The 16887-nt window shown below is 40.3% G+C and overlaps 1 protein-coding gene across 1 annotated transcript in view; it reads left to right on the forward strand.

Annotated features, from left to right (window-relative positions):
- The window catches only part of LOC139744065 (serine/threonine-protein kinase N2-like), a 65981-nt gene extending 53035 nt beyond the window's left edge, over positions 1-12946 (forward strand). The window contains exons 8-17 of the mRNA XM_071654523.1: positions 2876-3129; positions 4484-4638; positions 5030-5185; positions 6909-7085; positions 7867-7929; positions 8340-8559; positions 9265-9372; positions 9663-9743; positions 10338-10397; positions 11049-12946. Coding sequence (XP_071510624.1) covers positions 2876-3129; positions 4484-4638; positions 5030-5185; positions 6909-7085; positions 7867-7929; positions 8340-8559; positions 9265-9372; positions 9663-9743; positions 10338-10397; positions 11049-11192 — 1418 coding nt within the window. The 3' untranslated portion in view covers positions 11193-12946. The remainder of the gene's footprint in view (positions 1-2875; positions 3130-4483; positions 4639-5029; positions 5186-6908; positions 7086-7866; positions 7930-8339; positions 8560-9264; positions 9373-9662; positions 9744-10337; positions 10398-11048) is intronic.
- Positions 12947-16887: the final 3941 nt, after the last annotated feature.

Below are 16887 nucleotides of genomic sequence, written 5' to 3' on the forward strand. Positions count from 1 at the left end.
ACCCAGCTCTCCTTGCCTCATTACACATAGTCTCACTTAAAGTCTGGCCAAGCCATTTGTTCCCATTGTGCTCATCCAACCCAGGACATGTCCATATAACAAACGTATGGGTGGTCTGTAGACGAGAAAAAGAAAAAAAGATACGCACCGTCCTGTCTTTGGGTGTTTAATAGGATGTCATTATCAAATCAATCAATTAGTCAATAAATCAATCACTCAATCAATCAATCAATCAATCAATCAATCAAACAATAACATTGCACAGGTTGAAAGCTGCAATTTTTATTAGCACAGAAGTAGCACCATATGGGTAAGACTGTAAAAGTAAATCATACAAGTGCAAGGAAATGCAACAGACAAAATGATTATGCCTGAAGTAGTGCAAATGTTGTTAGATAGTGTTTGGAAACTTGTGGCGAGAATTAAAACTTAAATGTACTCTCGATGGGATGTGATCAAAAGTGAAAGTTCAGAGATGCTGTCTTCTCCTTGATGAGGTTTTGTTTTCTCTCTGAGTAGTGTGTCGTCACAAGTGTTCTTGTAGTCGTGGTAGATGGTGTACTTCCTAATACGGTGTCCATTGAGAGTAGAGGCGTGCATTAAGTTCCACTGCAGAGTAGTGGCCGTCAGACTCTTAAATCAATAAAAACACAATGCAATACTTGCAACAATTGCCACCCACAGTGAGTTTGGTTGCTATGGCAGCAGGACACAATTTGATACTCTCAACAATTGCAAGCCACAGTGATTTGCGGTTGCTATGGCAGCAGGTAAATGAAGGCCAATCAGCTGTGAATGACATCTGCAGTTGTCATGGAGACATCATCCTCACTTTCTACAAATTACCAGATGAGTAACCTCTCTGTGCATTGGGGCACCTGACCTATGCAGCAATGTGCATTTCTGTGAAAGCGTAGATGCTCTGAAATGTTCTTAATTTAAGATCCTAAATTAAGGGGAATGAAACCCAAATATAAATGTGGATCAAGTGAATGCAGCAGTATTAGAATGCCTCAGAGAGAGTTTGAGGAAAATTGGACAATCCGTTCAAAAGATATGTATTTTTAAAGTTCTGATGCAGCCATTGCTCGATGAGAAGGCTGCTTTAGTATGTGAGGTCCCGTATGAAGAATTATATGAAGAAAATATGAAGAAAATTCAACATATTTTCACTCTTCTAGCATAATGAAAGAACACTTGACTTACCTCTTTCAGAAAGCAGGGGGAATAAAATCACCCTTAACTTACATGCACATCAGTAGCAAGTCGAGGGAATGTGTACTTTTCGTTAAAAAAAAATAATTTTGTTGAATTTTCGTTATATTTTCTTTCTATCGTTCTTCATATATGACATCACAAACTGTAGTAGTCTTCACATCTAGCGATAGTTGCACCAAAGCTTCGAGAGTTCCTAACTTTCGAATGGATTCTCTGATTTTCACCAAACTTTCACAGCTGTGTTCTACTAATATTGCTGCATTCACTCAATCCAAATGTATACTCGGGTTTCATTTCCCTTGAATGGAGTGGCTTCACAAAACTCGTGCCATTGAAATGAGTTGGGATTGTTGAGTAACCATGCCATGAGAATCGTAATAGAATGACTCTGTACCATGGCAGTGCTAAGTAGAGTTGGGTGGCTTATCCCGAGCACTCCCGAGATTTGGAACCTCAAGATGACGCTGGCCAACCTCAAAACCAAGATCTGTATCTACTGCCGGCAGATCGGGAAGCGAGATGAGGGCAAATTTGATTCGAGAGTCACGTTTCGTGACTGATACGGGGGCAGACGATAGCTTGTGGGAAATTGGGGCAGCTAGCTGGGACACCGTCTTTCTCTGTAACACTCCTTTTTTTTCTCGTTCTCTCAATCATTCTCTCTCATTTTTCACTCATTATCTCTCCCTGTCTCTTTCTCTATCTCGCTCACTCCGTCCCTCACGTTCTCTTGGGGCATTGTAAAGTGGAATATTGTATAATGACATGGGGGAATTGCGAGCTAGAAGCAGAGCACATGATGTAACGGTGACACCTCTTGACCCCGTAGCCTTCATCTTAAAATAGCTTCACTTCCCTCCCTCATATATCACCCTTTGGTGCATGCAAGTGGAAAGGATCAAGAAGTGTCTTTGCACTCAGATGGAATGCCAGAGATGTATTTTCTAGTAAAACAACAACAACAACAGCAACAACAACAACAACAACAACAAAAGCTACAGGGAGAGAAAACCTTTCCCAAGAATGATGAGTTTTGTTTTGTTTTGTTTTGTTTTGTTTTGTTTTGTTTTGTTTTGTTTTTTACCACTAAAGGAGATTCTTTGTGAAAGGATGTGTCAGTGAGTAGAGGTGTTCCAAGAACCAGACTAATGTCTCATAAATCACCCCCTCCCCCACCCATGTGTGTCTTGTGCATCCCACACTGTGATACTTATCTTCAACATACGGAGTATCGTGTAATTAAAGAGACATATTGACTACATAAGCTCTGTCTGCAAGTGACTTGTGCTTTTGTAGTATAGTGACAAATTGACAATGTTCTCTGCCTTTTGCAGCATTTTATAATTAGAAATACTCTCATTGCTGGTTTGTTGCTTCAGAGGGATAAGAATAAAAATGGCTTTTGTATTCTCTGTGCAGGATAAGAATTAAGTTAAGAGATATGATTCGATTGTTGATGGGTTGTTTTCTTAGGGGGGGAGGAGGGAGGGTAATGCTAGCGATGGGAGGGACGGGCTCCAATTAGAAAACCAAGGTGCTAAAGAGATTGAGCAAATATTACTAAAATCAAAGTATACAATGGATCGCTGTTATGATAATAATTCAATCAAAATTAGATTGATAACAAGAGCTCCCTCTTTCATCGCTTCACCTTCAGGCAAGAACTTCTTGCGAGCGGGCCAGATGAACATCAACGTGGCCACGTGGGGGCGCCTCATGAAGCGAGCGATCCCAGCCAACATCTCGTCCCAGGGCCCGGGCACCTCGCCACCGACGGCGGCCCGGCCCCGCCCCCCTATCCAGAGGCTAAGCTTCAGCGACGGGGACTCCGCGGGGTCGAGAGGGAACGGCACACCCGAGGGCGAGGCTGCGTCACCATCTCAGGAAAGGCCTGCTGGGTTGGAGATACAGGTACATAGTGCTCTGCCTCACAGGACCCCATTCCAATTTCCTGTGGGATCATCTTTCGTGATTTATAATTTCATTCTTTTTCCAATATTAGTCATTAACCTATTTAGGATGAGCTGACAATGCTGTAACTAAGACCTCGTATCTACAAAATGTCAAATGTTCAGGAGAGAAAAAAAAAACCATGGCAGCCAAAGCACTATATCAATCTTTTTTTTTTTCATTTGAGATGTCATGGTGGCTTCATTTTGGGGGTAAGAAAGCTAGGATTTGGACAGGACATCACTGAACTGATTATCTGGCCCTTAAAGGGGATGGCTAGTAACCGATCAGTGGGAATCAGTGGGAATGCTGAGGGATGATTGTTCCAATGCTTGTGGGATTTATTTAAGAGTACATTATATATCTACTGTTGTGTGAAAATTATTTGCTTCAGAACGGTCTCATATTCAAGTAATGTGCAGATTAATGCCCCGTCACTGACCAGGGACGCTTACCTGGAAACATTAAACTGCACATTACTTGAATATGAGACCATTCTGAAGCAAATAATTTTCACACAAGAATAGATATATAGTGTACTCTAAAATGAATCCCACAAGGATGGGAACAATCATCCTCCAGCATTCCCACTGATCAGTTACTAGCCATCCCCTTTAATCAAAGAAAGTCATTTTCACCAAAATTTGAGATACAAGGTCTTGTCACCCCAGCGTCGTTATGTTTCCCATAGACACCTGCCCAAGCTGACCCGGGACCAGTCTTTAAGGTACAGCGTAAGGTTTTTGCTCCTTCTCCTCTTTTTTTTTGCTTTCTCTTCCTTTTTGTTCTCTTGTTCTTTTATTTTCTGTATCTTCTTCCCCTGCAACTTATTCTCTTCATTATTCTTCTCTTTCACCTTCAGAAATCTTCTTTTTATCATTTTTCTGTGTAAATAACCTGTTTTTATACTTCTAAGATAATCTGAAAGTTTGGCAGTGCTGTAGTCAGCAATGTCTTCATAATACAGAGCTGCCAACTTGTACTGATTTTCAGTAATTTCTACTGAAATTGCACAAGAATACTGAAGGTTACAAGTAAATTACTGATTTTAGAAATCATTGTCTGTGATAAATTCTATAACACTGTTAAGGATTACTGATTTTCACTCAAAAAAGGTGCAAATTACTGATTTTCAGCCATCAAAGTACTGAAAGGCTTCTACAAAAGTTGGCAGCTCTGATAATAGTCTCACACATGCATGCATATGTAGTACTGTCATGTGAGGACAATTGATGTGTTCAGTTGACGTATAACATAGTAAATCAAACTCCTGTTCATGTCTAAATACCTCAGTCTCTGTCTTACCAAACAACAGGATGTCCTGTCCTCGTTCGACTTCCTCAACAACAGTCCGTCGGGGTCACCGCAGGTCGGGACGCCCATGACCCCACCGGATGCCAGGTCATCGCCCACCTTCGCCCCACAGAGCCAGGGGAGAAAAGGACAAGAAATCTCAGCCATGGATGACGGGTGAGCTGCTTATCATGTGCACTCCTTTGCTCCTCCTCCTCCTCCTCCTCTTCTTCTTTTTCTTCTTTTTCTTTTCCTTCATTTCCCCTCTTTTCATCTCCTCTTTTTTTTTTCCTCAAATTTCTTTTTCTTTGCATTTTATGCCTTTATTTCTCCTCGTCTTTTCTCTTTTTCCTCCTCTAAATTCCTAAATTTTGTATAAGCCCACAAGCACTGATGTCTTTGAAATATGATGTATCCAGTACAAAAAGTAATCTTGTGATGAAACTAGTTTGAATTCTTTTCTTTTGTTTTTAACAAGATTGTACATTCACTAATTTTTCCCTTCTCTCTTTTCATCCCTAAACAAAAACAAAACAAATCACAACAAACCACATTTGTACCATCCCAGGACGCTGATGACCATGGACAACTTCCGGTTGATAAGCGTCCTCGGCCGCGGCCACTTCGGCAAGGTGCTACTGACCGAGTACAAGACGACGGGCGAGTTGTTTGCGATCAAGGCGCTGAAGAAGCGGGACGTCGTGGCGAGGGAAGAGGTGGACAGGTGAGTGAGAGGACATCCCGACGGTTCCCATCGTCTGAATGAAGGATTGCGCAACTCTTTTGAAAGGAATTTTTGCTAGCGAAGTTATCAAGGATGACGGGGGATGGTCATGGCGGAGAGCAAAATGTTTTCCCGTGCTCGAAGAGAATGAGATGAAGTGCAACTTAGTGGAAGAGATTTTTTTATTTTACACAACTCTTTGGAAAGAAGCTACTGTTCACCTGTAGTAATCAGGGGGGGGGGGGGGGGGGGGGGAGGGAGGGGAGATAGCCCCAGAAGATGATGAAATCTTTTCCCATGCTCTAAGAGAATTGAATGAAGTCGTGCTTTATGAAAGAGATTTTTACTTCTTATTGGGCTACAGCTGTAGATGATATTTGCAATGCATTGTTGTGTTTTACCTGAAAGGAAAGTATGAGTAAGGGCAGGTGACTCTCTTGATGTGATGGCACATTTTGAGATATGTATTATAAGTTTTAAAATACATATGTGATTTTGCAAGGGGTATATTAAGTTAGAGCTGAATAAAAATGAACTGTTGAGGATTAGCCAAGTTGTTCTCTCACCCAAAATTCTTTAATTAAATAGCATAATTAAAATATTTTTAATTAGATAGCATTTAAATCTCTGTGAGGGAAAAAGGTAGCAGTTTATTTTTCCTCTGTAATAATCTACCTTTCAGGACTACTTTCACAACATCGGGATACATGCACTTAATAGACTCCTGATTCAAGGCTGCCAGCAGCAGTAGTTGTGCCCATAGACAAGGCACTTCTTCATTCCAGAGTCTTTTGGAGGGGACTGAAATTCAATAATTATATGATATTTTGCTTGAATAAGCATTTAACCCTAATCAGGCTGGGCTTTTTTGGCTATGCTATATCGGGGGGGGGATTCCGCCCCTCCCCTTCAGATCTCGCCTATGGAACGCGTGATCGCGCCGAAAATCGGCACACGCGACGCCCGCGACGTATACTATCAAAATGTATGGTTGCTTTCTCCGGAAAATTTTTCTTATATTTTATATTAATTAATTATTGTAATTTATGCATAAGATCAGTTTTGGGCTCTAAATCACTTATTAATGCTCTAATTAAGCTAATTTCTTTTTAAAAATGTTTCTTGTATCATTCTCCTGAGACATAGGATAAAAAAAAATCTGCATCGAAATTAATTTCTTATGTATTTGATTATTTTTTGAATTTCTTATGTATTTCTCTGTTTTTCGACCTTTTGCTTTTGTTTATTTTTTGGCTAAAATTTGTCACAGACATTTTTCGAAGCTTTTTTATGCTAAAATAAATTCATTTTGTCCATTCTAAGTCAAGATATGAATTTTTATGTGAATTAATTGAAAAAACACAATTTGCATTGGATTTGTACACAAAATCACGTTTTGGAGCAATTTTGGGGTTGACAAATTTTTTCGAACGGGCGTCGCGTCAAAACGGTACGCGCGGGCACAACAATTTTGGTCTCAAAAGTTGCGCGATACTTGAAAGAAAAAAGTCATGAAACATCGCGGCAGGAGCTTATCGCGCTGGGAAGATATTGCGCGAAACGTCGGAGGGGGCGGATTCTGCCCCCCCCCCCCCCAGCCTGATTAGAGTTAAAGGGCTTCTGTAGTTGCCACACGAAATTGATCCAGAAATACTGAACAGTGTTTAAGTCGGTATATTTTGTGATGTGACTCCTCACCAATTTTGTTATGTTATTTTCGAAGCTTGATGTGTGAGAAGCGGATATTTGAGGCGGCCAACTCTATCCGGCACCCGTTCTTAGTCAACCTCTTCGCCTGCTTCCAGACGGCGCATCACGCCTGCTTCGTTATGGAGTACGCCATGGGCGGAGACCTCATGATGCACATACACAATGACGTCTTCTCTGAGACGAGGACAGTGTGAGTGCAGTAACCGGGCATAGTAGGAGATTTTGTGGGGATGAGTTCATTCTGAACAGATCCCACAACATATTATTCAAATGTGATGTAATCAGTATCATGTGACATGTTTTACATGTTTCGAAATCACAAGTTGTAAGTATTCTGTGAAATCTCAGCTGTTGAACGGCGAGTGTTATATCATGGCAATAAATTCTAGTACATGCCGTCCCATTGCTCATGCAAAACTATGGGAGTGTATGTTTGTCAAGAAGTTAAACATCTACTCACAACAGATTTCTTTTCTTTTCTAAATGTAATAACTCTTTTGTAGTTTGTTTGCAGAACAAATTGATATCACACAAGTTCCTACTCCTTTTCTTAGGGGTGAGTGAGACCTTTTTGTGCCATGAAACCTCAGCTTACATGAAAACTACAATAAATGGATGATTTGGTACCTGGAATGACTTGGACAATGTCGAAACCTCGACATGCAGTTATTGCTATTTCCTCATCCATTGGTATATGGACCACACTTCAGATGAATTCCCAGAGTGTTTGGGAGGTGGTAACCAAGCTATTCAAAACTGTGATGATGGACAGTGATTCATGGCAAGAATGGTTCTTAGCAACAACACTTAGTGGTTCGTAATAGCTTGCAGTGGTGAAATCATCTTGTAATCGTTTTGGCAGTATTCAAGTGGGACCGTAGATTTTAACGGTCACACTAGACTCTTTGTCTCCGGAGAGTGCCTAATAACACCTTTGCATTTACCCCCTTTTTCTTCTCAACCATTTGCAGATTCTACTCAGCATGTGTCGTCCTGGGCTTGCAATATTTACATGAAAATAAGATTGTGTACAGGTGAGTTCCATTAGTGTTTGAGCCACATATAAAGGGGTCCAATTTATCACAGCTTTGGTCACAACTAGCATTTTGAAACTTGTGTTTCACTCCTGAAGTAGAAGAGGCTATACAATAACAGTTTCAGCTTTGTGTGCGAACGTACAGTGTGCTCCCGCTAGAACAAGCACAGCTATAACAAAATCCAGGTCCCAAAATTATTATCTCTATATCTGTACATACATCATTTGTTCAGCTATAACAAAATTTTGATGTAAAAAAGGAAAACTGCTGGTCCCTAGGACTTCGTAATAACGAGAGTCATCTGTATGCACTACAGAAGAAATAGATGTTTCAGAATGCAGGTAATGTAGAGTGGCCAAGAATTCAATATTTTTCTCTTCCCTCCAACAATTCTGTGTCTTCCACAGGGACCTCAAGCTGGACAATCTCCTGCTTGATCAGGACGGGTTCCTGAAGATCGCCGACTTTGGGCTCTGCAAGGAGGGCATGGGCTACGGGGACAGGACCAGCACCTTCTGCGGGACGCCCGAGTTTCTGGCCCCCGAGGTGCTGACGGAGCCGTACTACACTCGGGCCGTGGACTGGTGGGGCCTTGGGGTGCTCATATTTGAGATGCTGGTTGGAGAGGTAGGAGCAAATTCCACCCCCCCCCCCCCCCCCCAACTCACTTACTATATAATATCAATGATTCAATGGATCGATGAATTAGTGAGTGAATGAATGAGTGATTTAGTAATAAGGGGAGTGAGTGATTGAGTAAGTGACGGAATAGTTGAATGAGTAGGTGAATACCAGGTACATGAATAAGTGTTTGATGGAGGAACGGATAAGTCACCAACGGAATCAGTAGTCAAAAATGTCAGTGAATAAATTAATAGTTAAATGAATGAGTGAGGAAATGAATGAATGGAGGTAAAAAAGAATGATTTGCTCTGTAAAGAATTTTCAGTTTGATATTTCCTTTAAACCCTTTAACGATAACTCACTCGTAATCATAGGTAACAATTAGGATTTGATGCAACAAAATATGTTGTATGAGAAAGCCCATAATATCACAGCTTTTGTGCAGAGTTTGCGTCTCTGTATGAGTCAAAAGGTTCATCTCTGTTTTTCTTGGAAAGGAAAATGAAACAAGCAAGAAATGAGTGAGTGGAGTGGTAGCAGAGAATGAATGAAATGAACGTGTCTGATCCATAGCATTGGGTTATCAATTAACCCTTTGCATGCTTTTGAGTGCAGATCGGCACAGAAGACCCCATAACCCTTTACACATTGTCCAAAGTTCTTGGCACAGAAAGGGTTAAAATGTCATTTTGCTTCCTTTGTTTGCAGTCTCCGTTCCCAGGGGATGATGAGGAGGAGGTGTTCGACAGCATCGTCAACGATGAGGTGCGGTATCCGAGGTTCCTCTCCACCGAGGCCATCGCCATCATGAGGAGGGTGAGTAAATGCAAGAAGAAAACAAAAACCACACTTTCACTGGAATTTTACTCATGCATATGGACATTAAAAGTAGCTAAAAAAATAGACTAGGTTCAACTAGGTTCTCTCTCACACCACTAGTAACTGCTTTTGCAAAGACAATAATCTCACCGCATCAGACGTTGATAGCGTTACAGCAAAGACAATAGCTGCACCCTCCGCCTCGATTATAGGCTAATCTGTCTAGTGTGAGAGCATGGTTTTGATTTCGCAAATGTGATTCCCTTCATCTCTGCTCGATTTCGCAGTTACTGAGGAGAAACCCGATGAGGAGACTCGGGTCAAGCCAGCGAGATGCTGAGGACATCAAGGGTCAGGCATTCTTCAAGGTGAGAGAGTGACCATAGGGTCACCTGATAGTCAAGTTTGGGGAGGGGGGATGAGTTATACATGTTCAAAACTCTAGTTCTCCATATTAGCTTCCTTCACAATGCTGGGGATTGGTTGTTTCAAAACATATTTCAGCCTTTGTGTAATCTACTTGGGAATGATATGAAAATGCTATTGGTATTTCAGTCATAAACCAGTGGTTGTGTCCCCATATATGAAATGTAATTTATCAGACGTGTGTGAAGAAAAGTACTCTACTTGAATCTGCCTCAAAAGCTACCAGCAGCAGTATGAGGAAAACAACAGGCACAAACTTCTCAATTTCAAAGCTAATAGAAGTAACAGGGGACACACACTTCAATTATGTTTAATTACTTGCTGCAATGTAATGCTCATATTTCTTGCCCCTCAGTTTACACCTGATGATGAAATTTGTTCAGTGTGTTCCCACACTTTCATCATCCTCAAACTTCTTGTGACTGTGCATTATATTATATACCTGCATCAGTAATCATGTCATCCGTGTGCACTAATCATTGATCATTTATTCATTTTGTTTATATGTGTTTGGTTGTTTTTTTTTCCACCGATAGAGTATGAACTGGGATGACCTACTGATGAGACGGGTAACACCACCGTTTGTCCCCAAGATCGTAAGCATCTCCCTCCTCGTACATTGTAGTGCATCCTCTTTTTAAAGAGTGCTATGAATCTTTGCTGCTGTTGTAATGATGATGATATTGATTAGGATGATGGTGATGATGATGATGATGATGGTGGTGGTGGTGGTGTTGTTGGTGATGATGATTATTATTATTATGATGGTAGTGATGATGATTATATCGATGATGGTGATGATGATATTGATGATGATGATGATGATGTTGATGATGAATGTATGAAGCAGGTGGTGACAATGATGATGACTTATATTTTTTCAGAGCTATAGTCATGATTTTCAAAGCATTAGGCAACTAAAAATTTATATAGGAATATGCTAGAATGATTAAAAGCTAAATTTTGATGATACAAGACGAAAGCGTTCCCATCCATTTTTTTATTGTGATCATCAGGCATCTGACCCTTCAACACTTGATAAATTGTTACATCGAAATTCACTTTCAAAAAAAATAAAAGTGCTATGGTAATGTAGCAGGATTTTTTAGATGAATTGATTATGAAATCTTGTCAAATTCTTCACATTCAATTCAAAGTAGATCATCAAGCATGTGGTAGAAATATCAATTTTTGTGATGGGACAGTGATCTCTTACATCTTTTCTTTATTGTGTTTTTGCCTTCTAGAAAAACGCGGAGGACGTGAGTAACTTTGATGAGGAGTTCACATCAGAGCACCCGGTCCTGACGCCAGCCAAGGACCCGAGGCCGCTGACCGACAAGGAGCAGGAGTGTTTTAAGGATTTCAACTACATCGCTGATTGGTGCTAAAGTACTACAATGAACCCCCAAAAGAGAAAAGATACTTTGAAAGAAGGGATGAAGAACTTGCAGATGAGAACTCGGGAGGAGAAGTGGTATTGGGAAGACGTTTCTGTATAGAGGACGTTTGAACAACTTTGTGTGAACAAAATATGCTTCCAGTTCAGAGACGTTTCTCTCTTCTGCTTTTTTTTTTCAGTAATTTGAATGAACAGCAAGAGGTCTAGCTTTAGTGCCACCTCTGCTGACGATAAGTCTGTTAAAGTGTGTGTCATTGACAGCGGCGTAGTGGGTGCATGTAAACAACGAAACCTGTCAAGAAATCATCACCCTTCAAGGAGGCATGTGTGTGTGTGTGATTCTCCTCTTCTCCACACATGACAGGTGCGTTATGTTGTCATGGAAACGTGACGAAGCCTAAAGAGCTTGTGAGGGAAGAACTCGCCCCCTCCCTCCCATGCGTCCCTGCTTTCAGGAGAGATGACGTCTGAATTTCCCAGAGCCCTGTGATGTCGCAATGTGTCTGACGGGTACGGACCCAATACCCCCTCCACTCCGCGCCAGCTCGCGTCTGGGAATGAATCGCATCTGCGCCAACCTACCCCTTCGAGTTCACCGAGGCTGCACTACGCGTCTTCCTCCCTCCAGAAGTGTTTGCTCCGCAATGCGCCGAAACCAAAGTTTGGCAGTCCATGAAGGCAGGCGACATGTGTGATGCGGTTATGTTCCGATCCTGCGACAAGATAGAACAAAGGATGGATATGACTTTGCAGTGAATATGCACACTTTTCCCCATCTAGCCAATAAAGGGTATATTGCTAGTATTGTATGTGACACTTCAGAAATATCCAAGCTAGATTTCTTCTTATCAGGTGGATGGGGAATTTTTACAAAGACTGGCCCCATGTGCATTCTAGGCTGGTGGAGCATCATAAGATAGACATGCCCAGAAGCTTGACAAAACAACAAATTAACCAAGAATGTATGTCGTCGTAGCTATTGCTTCAACTTCGAGTTGTTAAACGTCCTTTGGTGCCCTCCTAACTGCTGCAAATTCACACTCATAATTTCTTTTCTTTTTTTTTGTGGTCATTTTCACTTTTCCTCGTTTCTTATTTTGTTGCTCTGATATGTGTGACACATGTTGAATCTTGAGTCGGTGCTATGTATTCCTAGGAGGGTGCTTATAGAAGGTTAACATGATGGGAAAAAAAGAAGTGGAGAGGGTAATGCCTGGGGGCATTTCATACAAACCAAAGATATGCTCACTGGGTCACCCATCTTGCTTCCATGTACACAGGACGGGAGTAAGCCGCCTGTACCAGGGGAAGGAACTTGTGCGTTGCAGCTTAAGATCTATGTTTTGAAATGTGAATGGGACAGGTGCTGTCAAACTGTATCAGAGAGTTATTTCTTAGTATCAAGCTCCAAATCTTTGTATCAAAATGTGAATAGGACAGACACTATCCACATGTATTAAAGAGTTAATTTCTTAGCTTAGAGCTTCAATTTTTTTTTTTTTTTAAATGAACGGGACCAGGTGCTATTCACCTGTATCAAAGAGGGAATTTCTTAGTTGTGAGCTTTAAATCATTGTTTTGAAATATGAATGGTACAGGGGCTGTTCACCTGTATCAGAGAGAGAATTTCCTAACTTAAAACTTCATATCTTTATTTTGAAATGTGAACTGGGCAGGTGCTAGTTGCTTGTAGCAGAGAGGGAATTTCTATAACAGCTTTCAGCTTCAAATCTGTGCTATGGAATGTGAGTGGGACAAGGCAAATTCACCGTCCTTTGTCCAGGCAGGAATATCATTTGTCACATCTTGAAATGAGTATATTTTTTACACTCAAGTCCTCGGAATATTCGGGCACAAGGTTGTGATTGTGCAGTCTCCTTCTGCCCCAAACTGGAACAGGACCACAAGATTGCAAGTGATGGCAGCATTCTCATTCAATGTAGGTGACATGTGTTGTTCATTATTTAAGTTTAAAGGATTTGAGAAGATTTCATTTTCAGGAAATAATAACTAGTGGTTGAAAAGAAAAAACTCTTGATTTGTTCAAATCCATGTTATTTAGATGCCATAACCTATGTGGTCAACTTTCGGTTTTGTTGCCTTAAGATTTGCAGGTATGCACAATTTAGAATGTGTGTGTGGTATTATGGCAATAATGGACCATTCAGAACAATGCCTATTGTGTTTCTAACAGTGTACTGTTCCGTGACACAGACTTCGATAGGTGGGCTTTGGTGTCGGGAGCCGCTTGTAGCAGCGATTACACTAAGCAAGGTGCATTCTTACAACATAGGGGTCAACCGAGGTCAATTCCAGGCCGTTCGTACATTTATTTATTTTTTTTATTTTTTTCAGTCTGTTCTTGGTAGGTGGAATTGTGTGTATGCATTGGACCTGTAGGCATAAAGTCTTTGATATTTGAAGATTGTGTGATTTCCTTCATACATTGTCCTCTGTTTTCTATATTTGCACATACACACACACACACACACACACACACACACACATACATATATGTATATATACATATATATAATATTATTATATATCCCTCCAAACTTGCCAGTACTCTTACATGTATAGAAAGGTGTGAAGAAACAGGAGATACATGGAAATGCAAGTGTTTTGTAGCAAACGAAAGTTTCCATTATTTTTGTACATTTGTTCATGTCCTGCAGGTAACAAGAGAAGAATTTAAAGGTATTTATATGGCTGTGTGAATTTGTTGTATATGAATGGTTCACACAAAACTGTAAAAACGTGTGGCGGCGAGTGTGCCGTCACATTTTTTGCGAGCCATAGCTAGATGGCGTTTCCCTCCATTAAACATGCAAAATGTAAGCCACTCTGCGTGGCTAGTGATATTGATGAGGACGATGACACATATAAGTGGCGAACCACCTCAATTCATCTCCAGCAAACGATGAAATAGTATTAGCACACCAGAGTGTATAAAAGAATCCTCAGTACGATGTTTGTGTGTTAGAGAGAGAGAGAGGAGGTGTCCGACCCCTCTCATTCTCACCTTTAGCGACGTGTTTTTTTTTATTTGTCAAGTATATTCTGACTACAGAATTGTATTGAGCATTTGCACGAGAGACTGCTATGTGAAGAAAATTCTGCAGCCCTGTTAAATCTGTTTCTCTTGTTCAGCTCCGTATATATCATGTCCAGAGAGCGCCAGAGAGACATTGAGTCTTTAGGTTTCTTCTTCTTTTTCCCTTTTTTTTTTCTTAATGATTAAAGTGATGATTGTATGGAGTCAAGTCCTTTTTGTAGCTTTTTGACAGTACTAGCACCCACCAATGAAATTATGATATATACTCAAAATGTTAACCCAATATTGGCCTCCATGCATTTCTTGGCTTACATGTTGACGTGATAGGCCAAGGGGAAATAGGGATTTATGAATTTGTATGGGGAAAAAAAAAAAAAAAATACCCTTGCTTTTTCACCAGCAGTTATTAGCAAGTATCCAACATATTGTTTGATATTTGTAGGTGTAACGATGCCATTTTGCATGAACTGTAATGGAAATTTTGAGGGGGGGGGGGGGAACCGGTGTTATACTCTTTCTGCTAAACTGCGTTAAGCCTCCAAGGGGCAATGCAAAAATTTAATTATCTGTAAAAGCTCTGGAGTAAAACCATTATCAATTTTGTGTGTGAGTGTCCACCAATCAGAGACTATTAACAGATTTCAATTTCATATGTACCTATTAAAAGTCTACGTAAGTGAGCATGCTCAGTATTTGATGAATACTTCAAAATGTATGTCATAAAAGAAAAAAACAACATCTGGACAATAATTTGTAGCATTCATGTACAAAAATTAGGTATTCAAAAGTTGTTTTTTCCAAGGTAGCAATCAGATCTTGTGTGAATTGTTTTGGTTTGTTTTTGTTTTTGTTTTTTGATTTTTTTTTTTTTTTGGGGGGGGGGGGGTGTCAACCTGTAGGCGGTATTCAGACATGACATGTATGAAGCCATAGTGTATACATTTCACATCACTTCACTTAAATAGTGTACTGTGGATCATGAGTAGGACCAATGTAAACCACAGAGAGAAACCTGCATGTTCGTATACCCTGCTGTCCACACTGCAAAGATGAGCAGAAGAGAAACATTTCTCCAGCTGCTGACACACCCTGTACTCCATAAACTCACCTCCGCCCCGCTCAATATGAGCGCTTTGAGGTTGTTTCCTCGCAGAGGCCCACGGCATGAGATTGCTTCTTATTTTTTTCTTCGTTTTCACTTGAGAAAAGGCCAATCAGGGTACAAAAGTAATGATGTCACAGTCTTGTGTTAATATTGTACCTGGTAGCTCAGTGCTGGTATACAAACAGGTTATCCTTTCACAAGGCTCAGGGCGGGCGGTCTGGAAACGAGCATGGTTAGCAACCGTTGTGTTTGCAGATATTCAGGCTAAGTCGGGTTGCGTAGAATCAGTTTCCATGGCAACGAATGGCTATGATGTCACACTTAAGGTACCGAAGGTACTGTGTAATTATGAGACACTGCGACAAGGACCAACGTGTATTTCTCTATTCACTTGCAGATTCAGAATACATCTTTCCTGGTAATGCTATGAAAGGTATTAGTTAAAATTGTAGATTGGGTATTCATTCTTCTGTTTTTTCCCCTATTCATTCCTCTTTTATTGCATATGATAGTTGTGGAATGGAATGTCATTTTGCATATTGTGGTTATGCTCATATTTCTCGATTCCACACGTCCCAACTTCATAAAGAAAGATGAGTTGCACAAATCACAACTGTGTCAAAGTAAAAGGCAGTGGCTCTCTTGATATTCTGTAGCGGTGTGGTTCCACTATTTATTGAAAAAATTGTATTCAATTTTGTTGTGTTATTCATATTTTTGGTTACCATGTATATCGAGAACACAGCATAGAAGAAACAAGTATATATGAATGAGTGTGCAGATATGAACTGTTGGTATAGGAACTGATTTAAACATTTGAATTTGCATTCATTTCTTTTTTTGCATATATATTGTAAATATAAAAATATTTCCTGTCCAGAGTATGTGTCTGTAAAATGCAGATATGTAATAGATAATCTCCTTTCACGGAGGTGATCCCCCTAGGCATTTGTACTGAAAATCATTTCTTCTTTTTTTTCCTTGTATAAAAAAAAGAGAGATGTGAAATTAAAATTTTGTACATGTATCCTTACAAAAAGAGCAAGTACTCTTGGTTCCTCTCTTAAATGTGTGTGTGTGTGTGTGTGTGTGTGTGTGTGTTGTCAATGTTGCTGCTGCTGTTTGAAAAGTCAGTTTTTGTTTAGTTTGAGCAAGGAGGTGACCTGGGCCCGTTTCATAAAAGATGTTACGATGTCAACTCTTGCTAGAATGACAACTTCCTATAGCAACAGCCAATCAGGAAGCTGGATTCTTGTCGTTACCATGACAATTGACATTCCAGCAAGAGTTGTTATCATATCAACTTTTTTATGAAAGGGGGCCCAGGCGAGCTTACTTAGTACCTCCTGGGTTTTAAAGTCAGAAGAAAAAAAAAAGTGTTTTGGATATTTGCTGTTATCGATGTGGAAGGAGAGTATGAAAGTCACATGTTCACTGATAAGCCAGAAAAAAAAAAAACTACCAAAGTGTAAACCAGTACAAGTAATTGTGACGATGTACCTTCCTTTTTACAAAAGCTCC

The sequence above is a fragment of the Diadema antillarum genome, unplaced genomic scaffold (genome assembly GCF_040938485.1).
Source record: "Diadema antillarum isolate AM-2024a unplaced genomic scaffold, OU_Dant_1.0 scf00000035, whole genome shotgun sequence".
In the NCBI taxonomy this organism is placed as follows: domain Eukaryota; kingdom Metazoa; phylum Echinodermata; class Echinoidea; order Diadematoida; family Diadematidae; genus Diadema; species Diadema antillarum.